The sequence below is a fragment of the Panthera leo genome, chromosome B4 (assembly GCF_018350215.1).
Source record: "Panthera leo isolate Ple1 chromosome B4, P.leo_Ple1_pat1.1, whole genome shotgun sequence".
NCBI classification, from domain to species: domain Eukaryota; kingdom Metazoa; phylum Chordata; class Mammalia; order Carnivora; family Felidae; genus Panthera; species Panthera leo.
In genome coordinates, this window is record NC_056685.1 from 16,911,830 (window position 1) to 16,924,485 (window position 12,656).

General features: G+C 43.0%; 1 protein-coding gene across 6 annotated transcripts in view; it reads left to right on the top strand.

Annotated features, from left to right (window-relative positions):
• Nucleotides 1–12,656, top strand: part of CACNB2 (calcium voltage-gated channel auxiliary subunit beta 2) — a 383,221-nt gene that overhangs the window by 352,784 nt on the left and 17,781 nt on the right. For 5 of the 6 annotated variants that reach the window (XM_042945034.1, XM_042945036.1, XM_042945037.1 and 2 more), the window contains 4 exons: nucleotides 531–607; nucleotides 5,946–6,079; nucleotides 9,870–9,950; nucleotides 10,650–10,708. In XM_042945034.1, the coding sequence (XP_042800968.1) occupies nucleotides 531–607; nucleotides 5,946–6,079; nucleotides 9,870–9,950; nucleotides 10,650–10,708 (351 nt within the window). Of the gene's footprint in view, nucleotides 1–530; nucleotides 608–5,945; nucleotides 6,080–6,709; nucleotides 6,772–9,869; nucleotides 9,951–10,649; nucleotides 10,709–12,656 lie in introns of all 6 variants that reach the window. The other variant, XM_042945035.1, reaches the window with a different exon arrangement.

The window sequence follows — 12,656 nt, forward strand, 5'->3', positions numbered from 1 at the left end:
CATGCTCCGTTGTGGATCTTTTAAAGGGTAGCAAGTTGAGTATTGCCGTGTTTTTCTTTTGTAGGTTGCTCACGAAAGCTTGCGTACTTTCAATCTTAATACACTGACAGTAACCCAGCTAAGACAGAGAAGCAGGAACCACACAAGAAGGAAGTCATAAGTTTTGGTGTTAACTTTAAGGTTCTATGCATTACTTGAGAAGGTCGCTAACATAAAAAGCAAAGGGCATCTGCTGTCATCTCTCTGTGATGCTGGTGGAGAGTGTGAGGGCCGCAGATATTACCCTAGTTCTCTTCCATTCTCTCAGGGCCTTTTAAAATTAAACCTTGAACTTGAAACAGAGACTATTACATGGCTGTTTCAAGTACTCCAGGAATCTCCGCTGGGAAATTATTATTTGCCTCCTTGCAGGAAAGACAAGTTTAAAGTTCAATAAAAAGACAGTGACTAATCATGTTTATTGAGCAATAGAAATGTTCTAATGTCTGAAATAAGCGTCAGGTGTAACATGAATTTTTGCTTTACTTCAGTAAATCAGGAGGAAATTCATCATCCAGTTTGGGTGACATAGTACCTAGTTCCAGAAAATCTACACCTCCATCGTCCGGTAAGTAGGTAATAAGTGCGAAACGGTACATTCTGCATTTCATGCTTTCCCCAGTCTGACCCAGTTGTGTGAATTTACATACCCAGAATCACCGCCTGAACCCTAGAAAGGTTCAAATTGGTCGGACATAAGAAGGCTCACATGGGGTAAGAAACAATATGGGGAAATTTTGGCAGAGCTTGGAAAAAAGGAAATATGTCAATGTGTTCGCTGTAAGTTGCCTGGATGACCAAAGTGATGAATGTATTTAACTTTTTATCCCTACGTACTTCACATGGTGCCCAGCACATCGTCCTGGGCAGTAAATGGGTGAATACCCACCATCAGACACGGGGTAATGTGCGTTGGCCTCACTGTTAAATAAAAAGAAAAGAAGTATAAATGCTTTGGAAAGGCAAGGAAAGGAGAATAAAATGATGGAGTGATTGGCCTGACACGAGCTTTACCCAAAAGGCTCTTTGGAAGATTTAAGAGATATGTAGAAATATTGAAAAAGACAGAAACACCCATAAGAAGAGTAACTACTGTTTTCTTTCCAAAGCAGTGGAGAAGCACACCACATTAAATTTGAATTCAGATAAAGAATGAATAATTTTTTTAGTATAAGTAAATATTGTATGAGAAATACTTACAGTAAAAAAAAATTGTTTATCTGAAATTCAAAGTGGACTGTATTTTTCTTTAGTAAATCTGGGAACTCTGGGGGCGCCTGGGTGGCTCAGTCAGTTGAGCGTACGACTCTTGCTTTCGGCTCAGGTCAGTCTCATGGTTCGTGGGATCGAGCCCCACATTGGGCTCTGTGCTGACAATGCAGAACCTGCTTGCTTGGGATTCTCTCTCTCCTTCTCTCTCTGCCCCTCCCCTGCTCTCTCTCTCTCTCTCTCTCTCTCTCAAAATAAATATACATTAAACAAAATAAAGCTGGCAACTCTACCATTCTCTGTAGAACTTGGAGTTCTATATAATTAGGAGGCCAGTTGGTAGAACTGCAGAAAGCCCAGGATTATCAGAATCTTAGTTTGCTAAGAGAGGCAATTGGGACTCAGAGGAGGACTCCAAGGAGTTACCAGCAGAGCGTTTGAGTGAAATGATTCCTCGTGTGATTCCAAGGAAGCTGGAAGAGGGAAGCGTATACATCCGCGGAGAAGGTAGGGAAGTAGGTGCCCTCTAACTGGTATGTCTTAAGAACAGGATTCCCCTCGGACTCCTGATCAGGCCTCCTTGCTGAATGTTGGTGGCTTTTAGAGACCAAAGGCTTCTTAATAAAAATGATACAACTTCTTTAAGTGCAAAATCTGAGCACGATAAGAAATAAATCATTTTAGGATGCATATTGATTTCAAAAACCATGTACGTACAGCTTGCAGTAATTCTGAGTTGTCCGAAATTAAGTAAAATCGTACGTTTGAAATGAAAATTGAAGCCCTTTTAGATGTTAGGTAAGGCTCATGCCTTCCCTTCATCAGTGGAGGGTAGCTACTTACTGAACGCACAGGGGAAAGGAGGCTGATCTCCACACCTTCTCAAATATGTAAAGTTACCGAGATTATGATATCAAGCTGTACCCTTCATATATATCTTAAAGACTGTCTCAGAGGCTCCAGAGGACTGGCACTAGGCTCCTGAAATGGGGAAATGTCACATCATATTGTGACAGAACTGCAGCCCCGTGCCCAGAAGTCCACGCCACTCCTGTAGACGAGGAAGATTCTTCCATTTCCATAAACTGGGCTGTGGCCTTCTAATGGTTTTGGCGATGTGAGAGCAGGCCACGTGCATTTTGAAGAGTGAGTTAGTGTGTTTGTAAAATAACATTTCATTTTTGCAGGCAAGTGTCCGTCATCACTAAAACTAAAGTTCAAGTTACTACAGCAAGGTCAAGATGATTTAAAACTTGACACAGGTTTTATACAGATACAGGGCTTTGCAATACCTTTTCACGAATAGCAAGAATAGAAAACACTTGGGACTGAAAAGACTGGAGACATTGGCCAACCACAAAATTTATAACAGGAACCTGCTATAATTTTCATATTTCAACTCCTCTGAAGGAGACCTTTGGAGAACTTCTGCAGAGATGTTTCCCCACCCCACCTGCAGGGTAGACTGCCTAATTCATCCAGTGTGGACTGGCCTGCAAAGGTAGCTTTTATCTTTATTTCCCAGAGGCCCTGTCTACAATTCACCTCACCCATCGCTAGACCAAGGAATATAAGCATTTGCCTAAAGTACATATTCTTGGAGGTTCTCAAGGATTTGGAAAAGGAAGAATTTCCACTTCATATCTGAGTGACTGGGTGGTAGTCAGTTACAGAACACATACCCCCCTACACTTACACGCATATGCCCACACGGGTCCCCCCAGGACGCCACTCCACCTGACCCACGGGTCTTAAGGTGAAGTTTACAATTTAGATTTCAAAAAATGTTTCCGAGGTTCTCTACCAGAAAAAAAAAAAAAAAAAAAAGAATCATTCTAGTGAGGACCAATAAAAGAAGCTATTTTCATATTTATGGAAGTAGTTTTTCCCACGTAAATACTAATGTTTGCTAAGGTCTGCAAACACAAGTATAAAACAGAAAAAGGGTAACCGTCTGAGTCTAATAAAGCGTATGGAACTCTGGCCGAATGTTTTAGAATTCTCTGCGCTTCAGAGTGAACCCTGATGGCTTTTAAATTGAAGTTAACCATAAGTCAGAACTAATCAGTTGGAAAGTTCTCAGTTGGGGATTTTGAGCCCTTGTGTCCAAATACAGGTAAATTTCAAACCTGACTCAGGTTTTGAGGCTATGTGTGGGTCGCCAAACATCTGGGCAGTATCACAGCTGAACTTTTTATGCATATCCACTCCTACTATAAAATTAAAAAAAAGAATCCATCCACTGGGGTACCTGGGTGGCTCAGGTAAGCATCCGACTTCAGCTCAGGTCATGATCTCCTGCTTCTTGAGTTAGAGCCCCACGTCGGGCTCTCTGCTGTCAGCATGGAATCCACTTCAGATGCTCTGTCCTCCCCTCTCTCTCTGCCCTTCCCCTACTTATGCATGCTCTCCCTCTCTCAAAAAAAAAAAAAAAAATATTTCAAGGATTAAAAAAAAAAAAAAAAAAAAGCCCATGCACTGATCAGAGCAGACCAGATTCAATGGCCAAATCATAAAATCTAATTCATGAACTTTGCAATCCCAGGGTCCTGTCAATTCTGACATGCCAGTAGGTATCCTCGATTTCAGAAAGGCTCTCAGGAAGTACTCTCCCCAGAAGGTCGCCTTTATAAGCCCAAGAAAAGATGAGGAAGGTAAAAGTATATGGGCACGTGCCACCGGAAGGGAAAATGATCTGACGTTGGTTAAGATAGGTATTAGAAATCGTGAAAAACTGACCCCAATCCTCTCCATCGTATCCAGGAAGACACTGACAACCTGCTTCCTAAGTGGGGAGACAAGGAAAACCTTACAGGGTTGTACAAAAGCATCCATTCAACCCCGTGGGCACATTTTATAGTGTTTCCATCAAACACTACATGCTGAGCCTTTTAGCGCCTCAGTATGCATGGATGCTGCACAAAGAAAGACTTCATTACTAGGGAGGTCTAACTAAATATTTGGAATTAACTCAGCCTGTTATTACCTTCACTGGAGAGAGAGAATCCTACCTCCTCTTTCCGCAAGCAGTAGTTGGTGTGTGCAATATCATGCAAACAGTGCCAGGGAGTTACTTCATCGCCTGCCTCCGACCTAATCCGATGAATCAGAGGAACAGTTAAACGAGCGTTTCATTTAGTTTTCAAAAGGCTGAGTCACCTAATATCCGTCATCGCTTCAGAATTGAAGAGTGATGTGACGGCTGCCGGGTGACCTGCCCCCGTCGAAACGGTCAGCAGCGGCTGCCGTTGCGTGAACCCGATGTGTTCCTCGCGTGAAGGAATGGTAGGGGCTTTGCAGCACCGAACTGTCATGCCCAGATGGCAGTGAAGATATCTCTGAAGATACTGTGGGTTTTTGTTAGACGGAGTAGATTTTCTCCTATTCCTTTCCATGATCTCAACTAAAGCATAGACTGATTTTCTCCTGAGCTCACCTCTGTGGTACCTTCCTGAACCCTGACAGTGAGGATGCAAGCCCTCTTGGAAAGCACAGGGGACTGGAGAAGGAAGGGTACCTGGTGGAGAGAGGGCTCACCTGGAGAGGCAGCGGGGTGCGGGGACGGGGCAGGGGCTCGCAGAGGCAAACCTGGGTTCCGAGACCTGGCCCTGCCGAGTTTTTTGCCAAGAACAAGTCCCTGAAACTCTTTAGGAGTTTATCATCTCAGCCTTAAAAATAAGAGGGTTGAAAGCGATCTTCCAAATACTTTCCAGCCCTGGTTGTGCAGAGGAGAAAATTCTGTAGTAATGGCTCGTGGAAGCATTTTATACAGTTCAAAATGAGATTATGGATCATTTTTCACTTAACGCTTAATCTTTCAGTGCTCCGGTTTTCAAGGCAGAAGGTTTTAAACGTGAAATCAGGTTGAACCACAAACCTGAACCTCTCGCTCTCCAGACAAGGAGACCGGTGCCACATTCTCTTGGGTCTTTGTGTCCTTCCTCTCTGCCTCTCTTATTAGATCCAGTGGCTTTACACAAATCACTGGAAGTCCCCATATGTCATTAGAATCATTTCATCTGGAGATCGTGGGGTCCAGTGCTTTCTAATTAGTAACTAATGAGGGGGATACAACCATCTTGAAATAGTTTTAATGCTGTCCTTCCAGGAACACTCCCTGAATCATTTGCCTCGTGTACGACTCCTTTCTTTGCGTTGCCTGAATTTAGGATTTTCTACTCTCACGTTCGCTCAAATTCCTGTTGCATTTTTAGCGAAGCTTTTCACGTTGCCCTTATTTTCCCACAACATCAAGCAAAACTCAGAAGCCTGGGGCACACCGTGATAAAGGTTTCCAAGAGTAGTTCCTCATTATCTAAAAGCTGAGTTAAGTATCGGGAGACGTGAAGCCAAATGTTCTGTACCATACTTATATACAGTTGATGTGGAAAAATGTCAGTGTTCTGTTTGAAGCTACACCTTAAAAATGTTTCTCCGGAAATATTATCCGAGAGATCTAGCGTAACTTTGTTCAAGCAAACCTATCACGAAGGGGATCTTTCGGTGGTGTTCGATTTGATTACATGGCATTCTTAACGTGCTTTACCTTGAAATTTTACTTTGTTTACTGTGCGGAGCACTCGTGATAGATCTTTTACTATGGTTAGTTTTATTTGCTTTCATTTTATTTTTTTTTTATAACCTGTTTTTCCTCTCCTGTCTACCTGATGATGTTTGAATTGTTTGTCTGTATATAGCTATAGACATAGATGCTACTGGCTTAGATGCAGAAGAAAATGATATTCCAGCAAACCACCGCTCCCCCAAACCCAGTGCAAACAGTGTAACGTCACCCCACTCCAAAGAGAAAAGAATGCCCTTCTTTAAGAAGGTAACATTAACTTCCAAGCTCCCGTCTGCTCACCTGCTCAACCGCACTGCGCCACACTTCTCGTCCTGTTGATTGTCTGCGTCTTTTGATAAGCCAATAACGTGCATGCTCTGTTATTCTTTGTTTCTTTTCCACGCTGCTGTAGCTAAGCAGAAGCAGAGATCGGTAAGTTTACATTGACATAAGCTGTGTTTATCCTGCCACTGGCATCATTAGCATTAAGTCCCACGGTTTTATTAAACGCAGTCATTTCTGTCCCAAGAAAAGAACCTATCAAACAAGCTCATGGAGTCCATGCATTTCAAACTGACTAAATTCAGGGAGTGACCTGTTCAAGCGCTATTACAGTACTTATCCTTTTTGATGGAATAATATCTACCACCAAGGGAATTTGTTTAAACCTTCCAAGATGTCAAAACACTGACAAGTCCATATAATGCACCTGTATTGTGCATGCTTATTCTGTCTGTCTTTGTCTCTTTTCTTTTTTCCAGAAATTTAACTTATATCAAGCATATTAAAACCATGATTAGATTCTGATTGATGATATCCAGATACAATAGCTTGTACTAAAAAAAAAAAATGATTCAATTTTTAATTTAGTCAGTATTTAAACTTCTGATCCACTAGGTGCAAACTCTGCAGATGAACAAGACCAGTGGAAAACTGCAGGCTTGTTTTGGCGGTTTACTGTGAGTTTTTCCTATTGTCATATATAAATCCTCTCCCGATGTTCTTGCCTTCTCCCATAGTCAGGTCGCAGCATCTCACCTGTTGGATAACAGGGCGGTGGCCGTGCGTAGAGCCTTTGCCACCGGCCCGCCAAGGTGCCACACAGTGATGCTCCTTGTCCCCTGACTGGAAACCAGGGTATTCCCAAGTGCCCTTCACTCCAAAGGCTGTCTCCTTTCACACATTTTGTAGCTTGAAAGCATTATTTTTTAAAGACATTCCCCCCGCCCCCGACACACACACACACACACACACACACACACACACACACACACAATCGCCATTCAGTCCTTTCTTCTCACACACACCACTTTGCACAGCCTACTGCTGTGCTGTCTTTTGGAATCCTACTTCCCAGCATCACCATGTCCAGCATAATGATGGGTACATCGTGACATGGATGCAAGCATTTTGCTACATGGAGGAACTCTAAAATCACCCATGAAGTGTCAGAGGCTGAACTGTGAAGTGTGTTGTTGTTTTTCTTTTTCTTTTTCTTTTTTTTAATAACTGATGGTTACATTTATAATAGAAGACCTCAGCACTCCAGGCAAAAATGAAAACCTGGATTTTTGCGTTAACATGGACAGCCCCAGCCTGATGTACGTCCACACCAGTGGGCCCATCTCGCTGGTCCTGTCTTCTCGGCGCAGCTAAAACTTGCAGCCAAGTGACTACCAGTCTTCATAGCACAGATGCCTAGAAAATCTGCATCCTTCAGATGCTCTGGATCTTACAGAGCAGTGACCTGAACGAAAGCCACGTTAGTCAAGATGTGTTTTTTGAAGTTTGCTTTCTCTTAAATTCCCAAGCCTTACGGATGTCTATGAACCACGATTTTTTCAGCTACACAGTTGGAACAAAATAGGGCTAGCGGGAAAGGGTAGATAAAAATGATGGTGTCGTTATCACTAGGGCACAAAGTACCAATATTCCATCAAATAAGGTAATTTCTGTAGCTCCCCTATCGAATACGAAGCTGATTGATGACCGGCATGGGTAACCCTTTGCTAGTTGGTAGCCACAGACCGAAGGAACCAAGACCTTATGTATGAAATCCTGGGCCGCTTAACCCTTACAGGCTTGAAATAAAATTTCTTGGTAGCCGTTGCTGAAATATGTGCAATTTATATTTCTGATCCCAACAGTGGAAAAGGTATTCTTCTACTGAATAGTTATAAGGACTCGGCTTCTAAACAGTTTCAGTATGATCCCAGGTGTTATCAATGTAATAACAAATATGCTTATGATGCCTTCGGCACTGGTATTCATTCTTCTTGTGTTACTGATTATGTGGTGAACTTCAATGTAGAGCTCAAAAACCAAAAGCCAACCTGACATTCACCGATAAGATTGTTTTCCATCTTTTAGGTTGCTTTTAGAGTGGTGCTCGTGGCATTTGTGCTGTTACTGTATTATGTTTGTCTTGTTTTTTTTTCTTTTTTTTTCCTGTTTGAAAATGTATTCTACCTTTCTTGTGTCTATTAAAATTAATTTTGAACACTAGCTAAAGTTTTAAGGAGTAAAATTGGACAGCACATGGCAGCGTTATTTTTGTCCCCAGAATGGATCTGTCCTCTACTATGGGCGGAATTGCAGGTTGAAACTACAATGTTTTTTACCGCCCACTCCCAGCCCCCACCTGAAGCAAGTTAAGTTTAGTCAACGTCAGAAAGTTTGCAGTGGGCAATTTTAAGCAACCATACACTGTTCTTGAGCAACAGGCTGATGCAGAAATTGCATTCATGTTTGTACATCAGTTTTTCAAATTCTTAAAATAGTTAAAAAAATTTTTTTTTGTCTGTGTGATTCTTTAAACATATAGTTTTCAGGCACTCCTTAATGCAGGAAGATTCAGATAGTAATGATTTGTGTACCTCACTGTGGGAGATCTTCTCTCTCTCTCTTTTGCATTAAAAAAAGTCCTCTGGGGTCCGTGTAAGCATTTTCTGCTATGGAAATAGCCAGTTTTAATGTGATCAAACAAATTAGCTGTTACCTGATTTTTTGGGGGAAAAATTTTGATCATTTTATGTGAAGCGGTTAAAGCTGAAACTTTTTGGAAGTTTTAGAAATTGCTACAAAATGTAGCTCATTCCCCTGCTCTTCCAAGAAAGAAAGAAACTATCGTGGAAAGGCATGAATTAGTTATGTAACAGAGACATGACCTAGGCTGCTCATGAGAAGCATATTAGATGTGCAAGTTGATAATGAACCTTTTGAGGCCCCTGCAGCATGCTTAAATATGTTATCACACATTAACCCCCTTTCTTCCAAGGCATGTAAAGGCTACATTTTAAGTTTTCAAGTTCCAAGGTAGAGAAACCCAGAATCCAAAACCATGAATCACTAACCTGTGATAGGGATCCTTAGAACAGGCCTGCCTATTAATTTAAATTCTCACAGTAAAATAGGGATTTGCAAGTATTTGGTAATGGGCGTTACAATGTTCTGAAATTAGGTTTTATCCAGGTAAGACCAACATTCAGGATGCAAAGCTAATGAGACCTTTTTTTTTTTCTCTGCAATTAACCACGTTAGTCCGATCACTCAGCTCTTCAGAAAACTCTGAAATGCATTTAAAAAGCAGTATTAACCTCCAGTCCAGCCTAAACACTTCTTCTGCATGAGGCATGTTTCTGTCCTTCCAACTAGATTTTGCTGAAAAGCAGCACTTCCTGCTTTAGGAACTAATATGTCAGTAGTATTTCTTGAGGCGAGCAAGAAAACTGTAGACAATCCAGTAAGTTGAAAAACCTTAGGAAAATAAGCCCACCGTGCTTTGCTTGGGTTTATTGAGGAAAGAGGCAAGTAAGAAAAATAAAAGAAAGAAAGAAAGAAAGAAAGAAAGAAAGAAAGAAAGAAAGAAAGAAAGAAAGAAAGAAAGAAAAAAAGAGAAAGAAAAAGAAAAAGAGAAAGAAAGAAAAAAGAAAAGAAAAAAAATTTTTGGAAAGCCGGTGCCTCCTATGACAGAGTTCAGAAAGAACAATTTATACTTAAAATATCTCAGCTCCCCCTGCCTCTTAACCATCTGAAGTCCTCTCCTCTCTCTCTGCAGACAGAGCACACTCCTCCTTATGACGTGGTACCTTCTATGCGACCCGTGGTCTTGGTGGGCCCATCTCTGAAGGGCTATGAGGTGAGTGGCTGCCCTCCGGAGCACACGTGACCTCCACCAGCAGCACTGCTTTGTGACTCCACCTCCCTCTTGAATGGGGACCTTAAAGAGCTCGTAGCAGCGAAGCATGTTACTTTCCGGGCTGCGGTACATAGTGCTTCCTGTTTTGTTCTGTTTTGTTTTTATGGCTGTTGCTTTGGAGATGTTGCTAGCTGTAGTTTACTCAGCCTGGGGGGAAATAGTATCAAACGGAGAGTGGCCCGAAACCACTTGCGATGTCATGTGATTGTCACTAACACGTCAGGATAAGTTGGGGGAACGTTCCCTTTTTAATTTTTTTATTTATTTTTGGGACAGAGAGAGACAGAGCATGAACGGGGGAGGGACAGAGAAAGAGGGAGACACAGAATCGGAAACAGGCTCCAGGCTCTGAGCCATCAGCCCAGAGCCCGACGCGGGGCTCGAACTCACGGACCGTGAGATCGTGACCTGGCTGAAGTCGGCCGCTCAACCGACTGCGCCACCCAGGCGCCCCGACGTTCCCTTTTTAATTGTCACTGCTACCACAACTCAGCAACGGAAATAACGCGACAGTCTCCCATGCTACTTTTTCCAAAGGGGAAGCATAGGTTTTTAAACAGTCTGAGGCGTAGAAGTGTTTTATCCTAATTAGTAATATTTTTATCGTGTCTTATTAATGTATTGCTTGCTCAATTGCAGGTCACAGATATGATGCAAAAAGCATTGTTTGATTTTTTAAAACACAGATTTGAAGGGCGGTGAGTATTTCAGGATACTGGATTTTGTGGATTTCTCCTCGACGATGACACAACCCGGGTGGGACAGGCGTGTGATCCCGAGAGAAAAATGCCCTCTGAGGTCTCTATGGTGATGGGCAAGAAGTCTCATTCAGTTCACTCTGATTCAGGAAATATCTGTCATACTTGCTCAGCACATCCTCAGCCCTGGACTAGCCAGCTCTCTGTCCCTGCACCTGCACCTATAAGCTTTTGGGCCTGTTGACTAGTATCACCCTAAAGTCAGCTGGCTCTCAATGCTGCACAGATACAATATACATCGTCTTCTCACTTTTCTGACGTCTGTACCATCTCCTCTCTCACCAATTCCCAAGCCCCTTGTCATCTGTCTCCCCCATGGAGGCAAACAGAGAACCTCTAGAGTCCCCACGCCCACACCGAGCCCCACTTGCCTGTTTGCTGGAATGCCCTCTATTTTTCCCTGTCACTACGTTCCTAGCAATGGCCAACCCAACGACTTGGGCACTTAGATCCCTTCCTACCCCAACACAGCTGGAGAATCCTTTCCTTTCTCCTTATCGCTACTTCTCATTCTAATGGAAACTCCATCAGCATCTAAAAAGGTACTTTCTCCCTCTGAACAAAGTTCCAACGCCTGTTCCCCTCTAGCTGCTCCATTTGTCTCCTTTTCTTTACAGCCAAGCTCCTTGAGCACGGAGTACACACTTGTTCTCCTCTCATACTGAAGTGTACTCCAGTTACGCATCCATCGCTCAGCCCAAACTAGTCCTGTCAGATCGTCCGTGACTTTCACCATCGTTAAATCCAGGGGTGAATCCTCAGCCCTCCTCGTAACTGACATGTTGGACTGCCTCATCGTCATTTAAGTACTTGGTTTGCTTGCTCCCTGCAAGCACACTTTCCTGGTGTTTCTTTTATCTCACTTTGTCTCCTTTCTCTCCTTGGCTGGTTCTTTCTCATCAGCTAGACGTCTGGGAGAGCCCAGGGTTAAGTCCTTTGGTGTTCTCTCTTCTATTACACTCATTCCGTGAATGATTTCATTTTAAGGCTTTAAATAGCACTCCTTCGCCGGTCTGTCCTCCGAATTCTAGACCCACATACCCAGCTGCCTATTGGGATCACCACTAAGATGTCCAATGGATTTCTCAAACTGAACCTCCCAACTCCCCTAAAGCCTGCTCTTCTCGTAGTCTTCCACACCTCAGGTATAGCTGCTTCATCTTTTAGTTCTAATACCCATTAGCTGCAAATCATTGAATCATTCTTTTTTTTAAGGGTTATTTATTTATTTTGGGGGGGGGAGGGGCAGAGAGCGGGGGGAGAGAGAATCGCAAGTGGCCTCCAGGCTGTCAGCACAGAGCCCGACACGGGGGTCGATCCCACAAACAGTGAGCTCATGACCTGAGCCTACATTAAGAGTCAGACACTCGGGGCGCCCGGGTGGCTCAGTCGGTTAAGTATCCGACTTCAGTTCAGGTCACGAACTCACGGTTTGTGGGTTTAGGCCCCGCGTCAGGCTCTGTGCTGACAGCTCAGAGCCTGGAGCCCGCTTCGGATTCTGTGTCTTTCTGTCTCTGTTCCTCCCCCACTTGTACTGTCTCTCAAAATTAAATAAAGATTAAAAAAATTAAAAAAAAAAAAAAAAGAGTCGGACACTCAACCACCTGAGCCACCCAAGTGCCCTGAATCATTCTTGACTATTCTTTTTCTCTTACATTCCACATCCAAATGCTGTTGTCTGTATCTTTAAAATAGATCAAGAATCTACCGACTTCTCACACATCCTCTGCTATCCTTTTGGTCTAAGACCCCATCATCTTCCCTGGATTATTATCATAAATTGCCTCCTAACTGGTATCATTGCTTCTAACATTGCTTCCTTAATGTCTCTTCTCAATTCAGCAGCCTGAACAACCCTGTTAAACTGTGAGCCGGTTCCCATCACTGG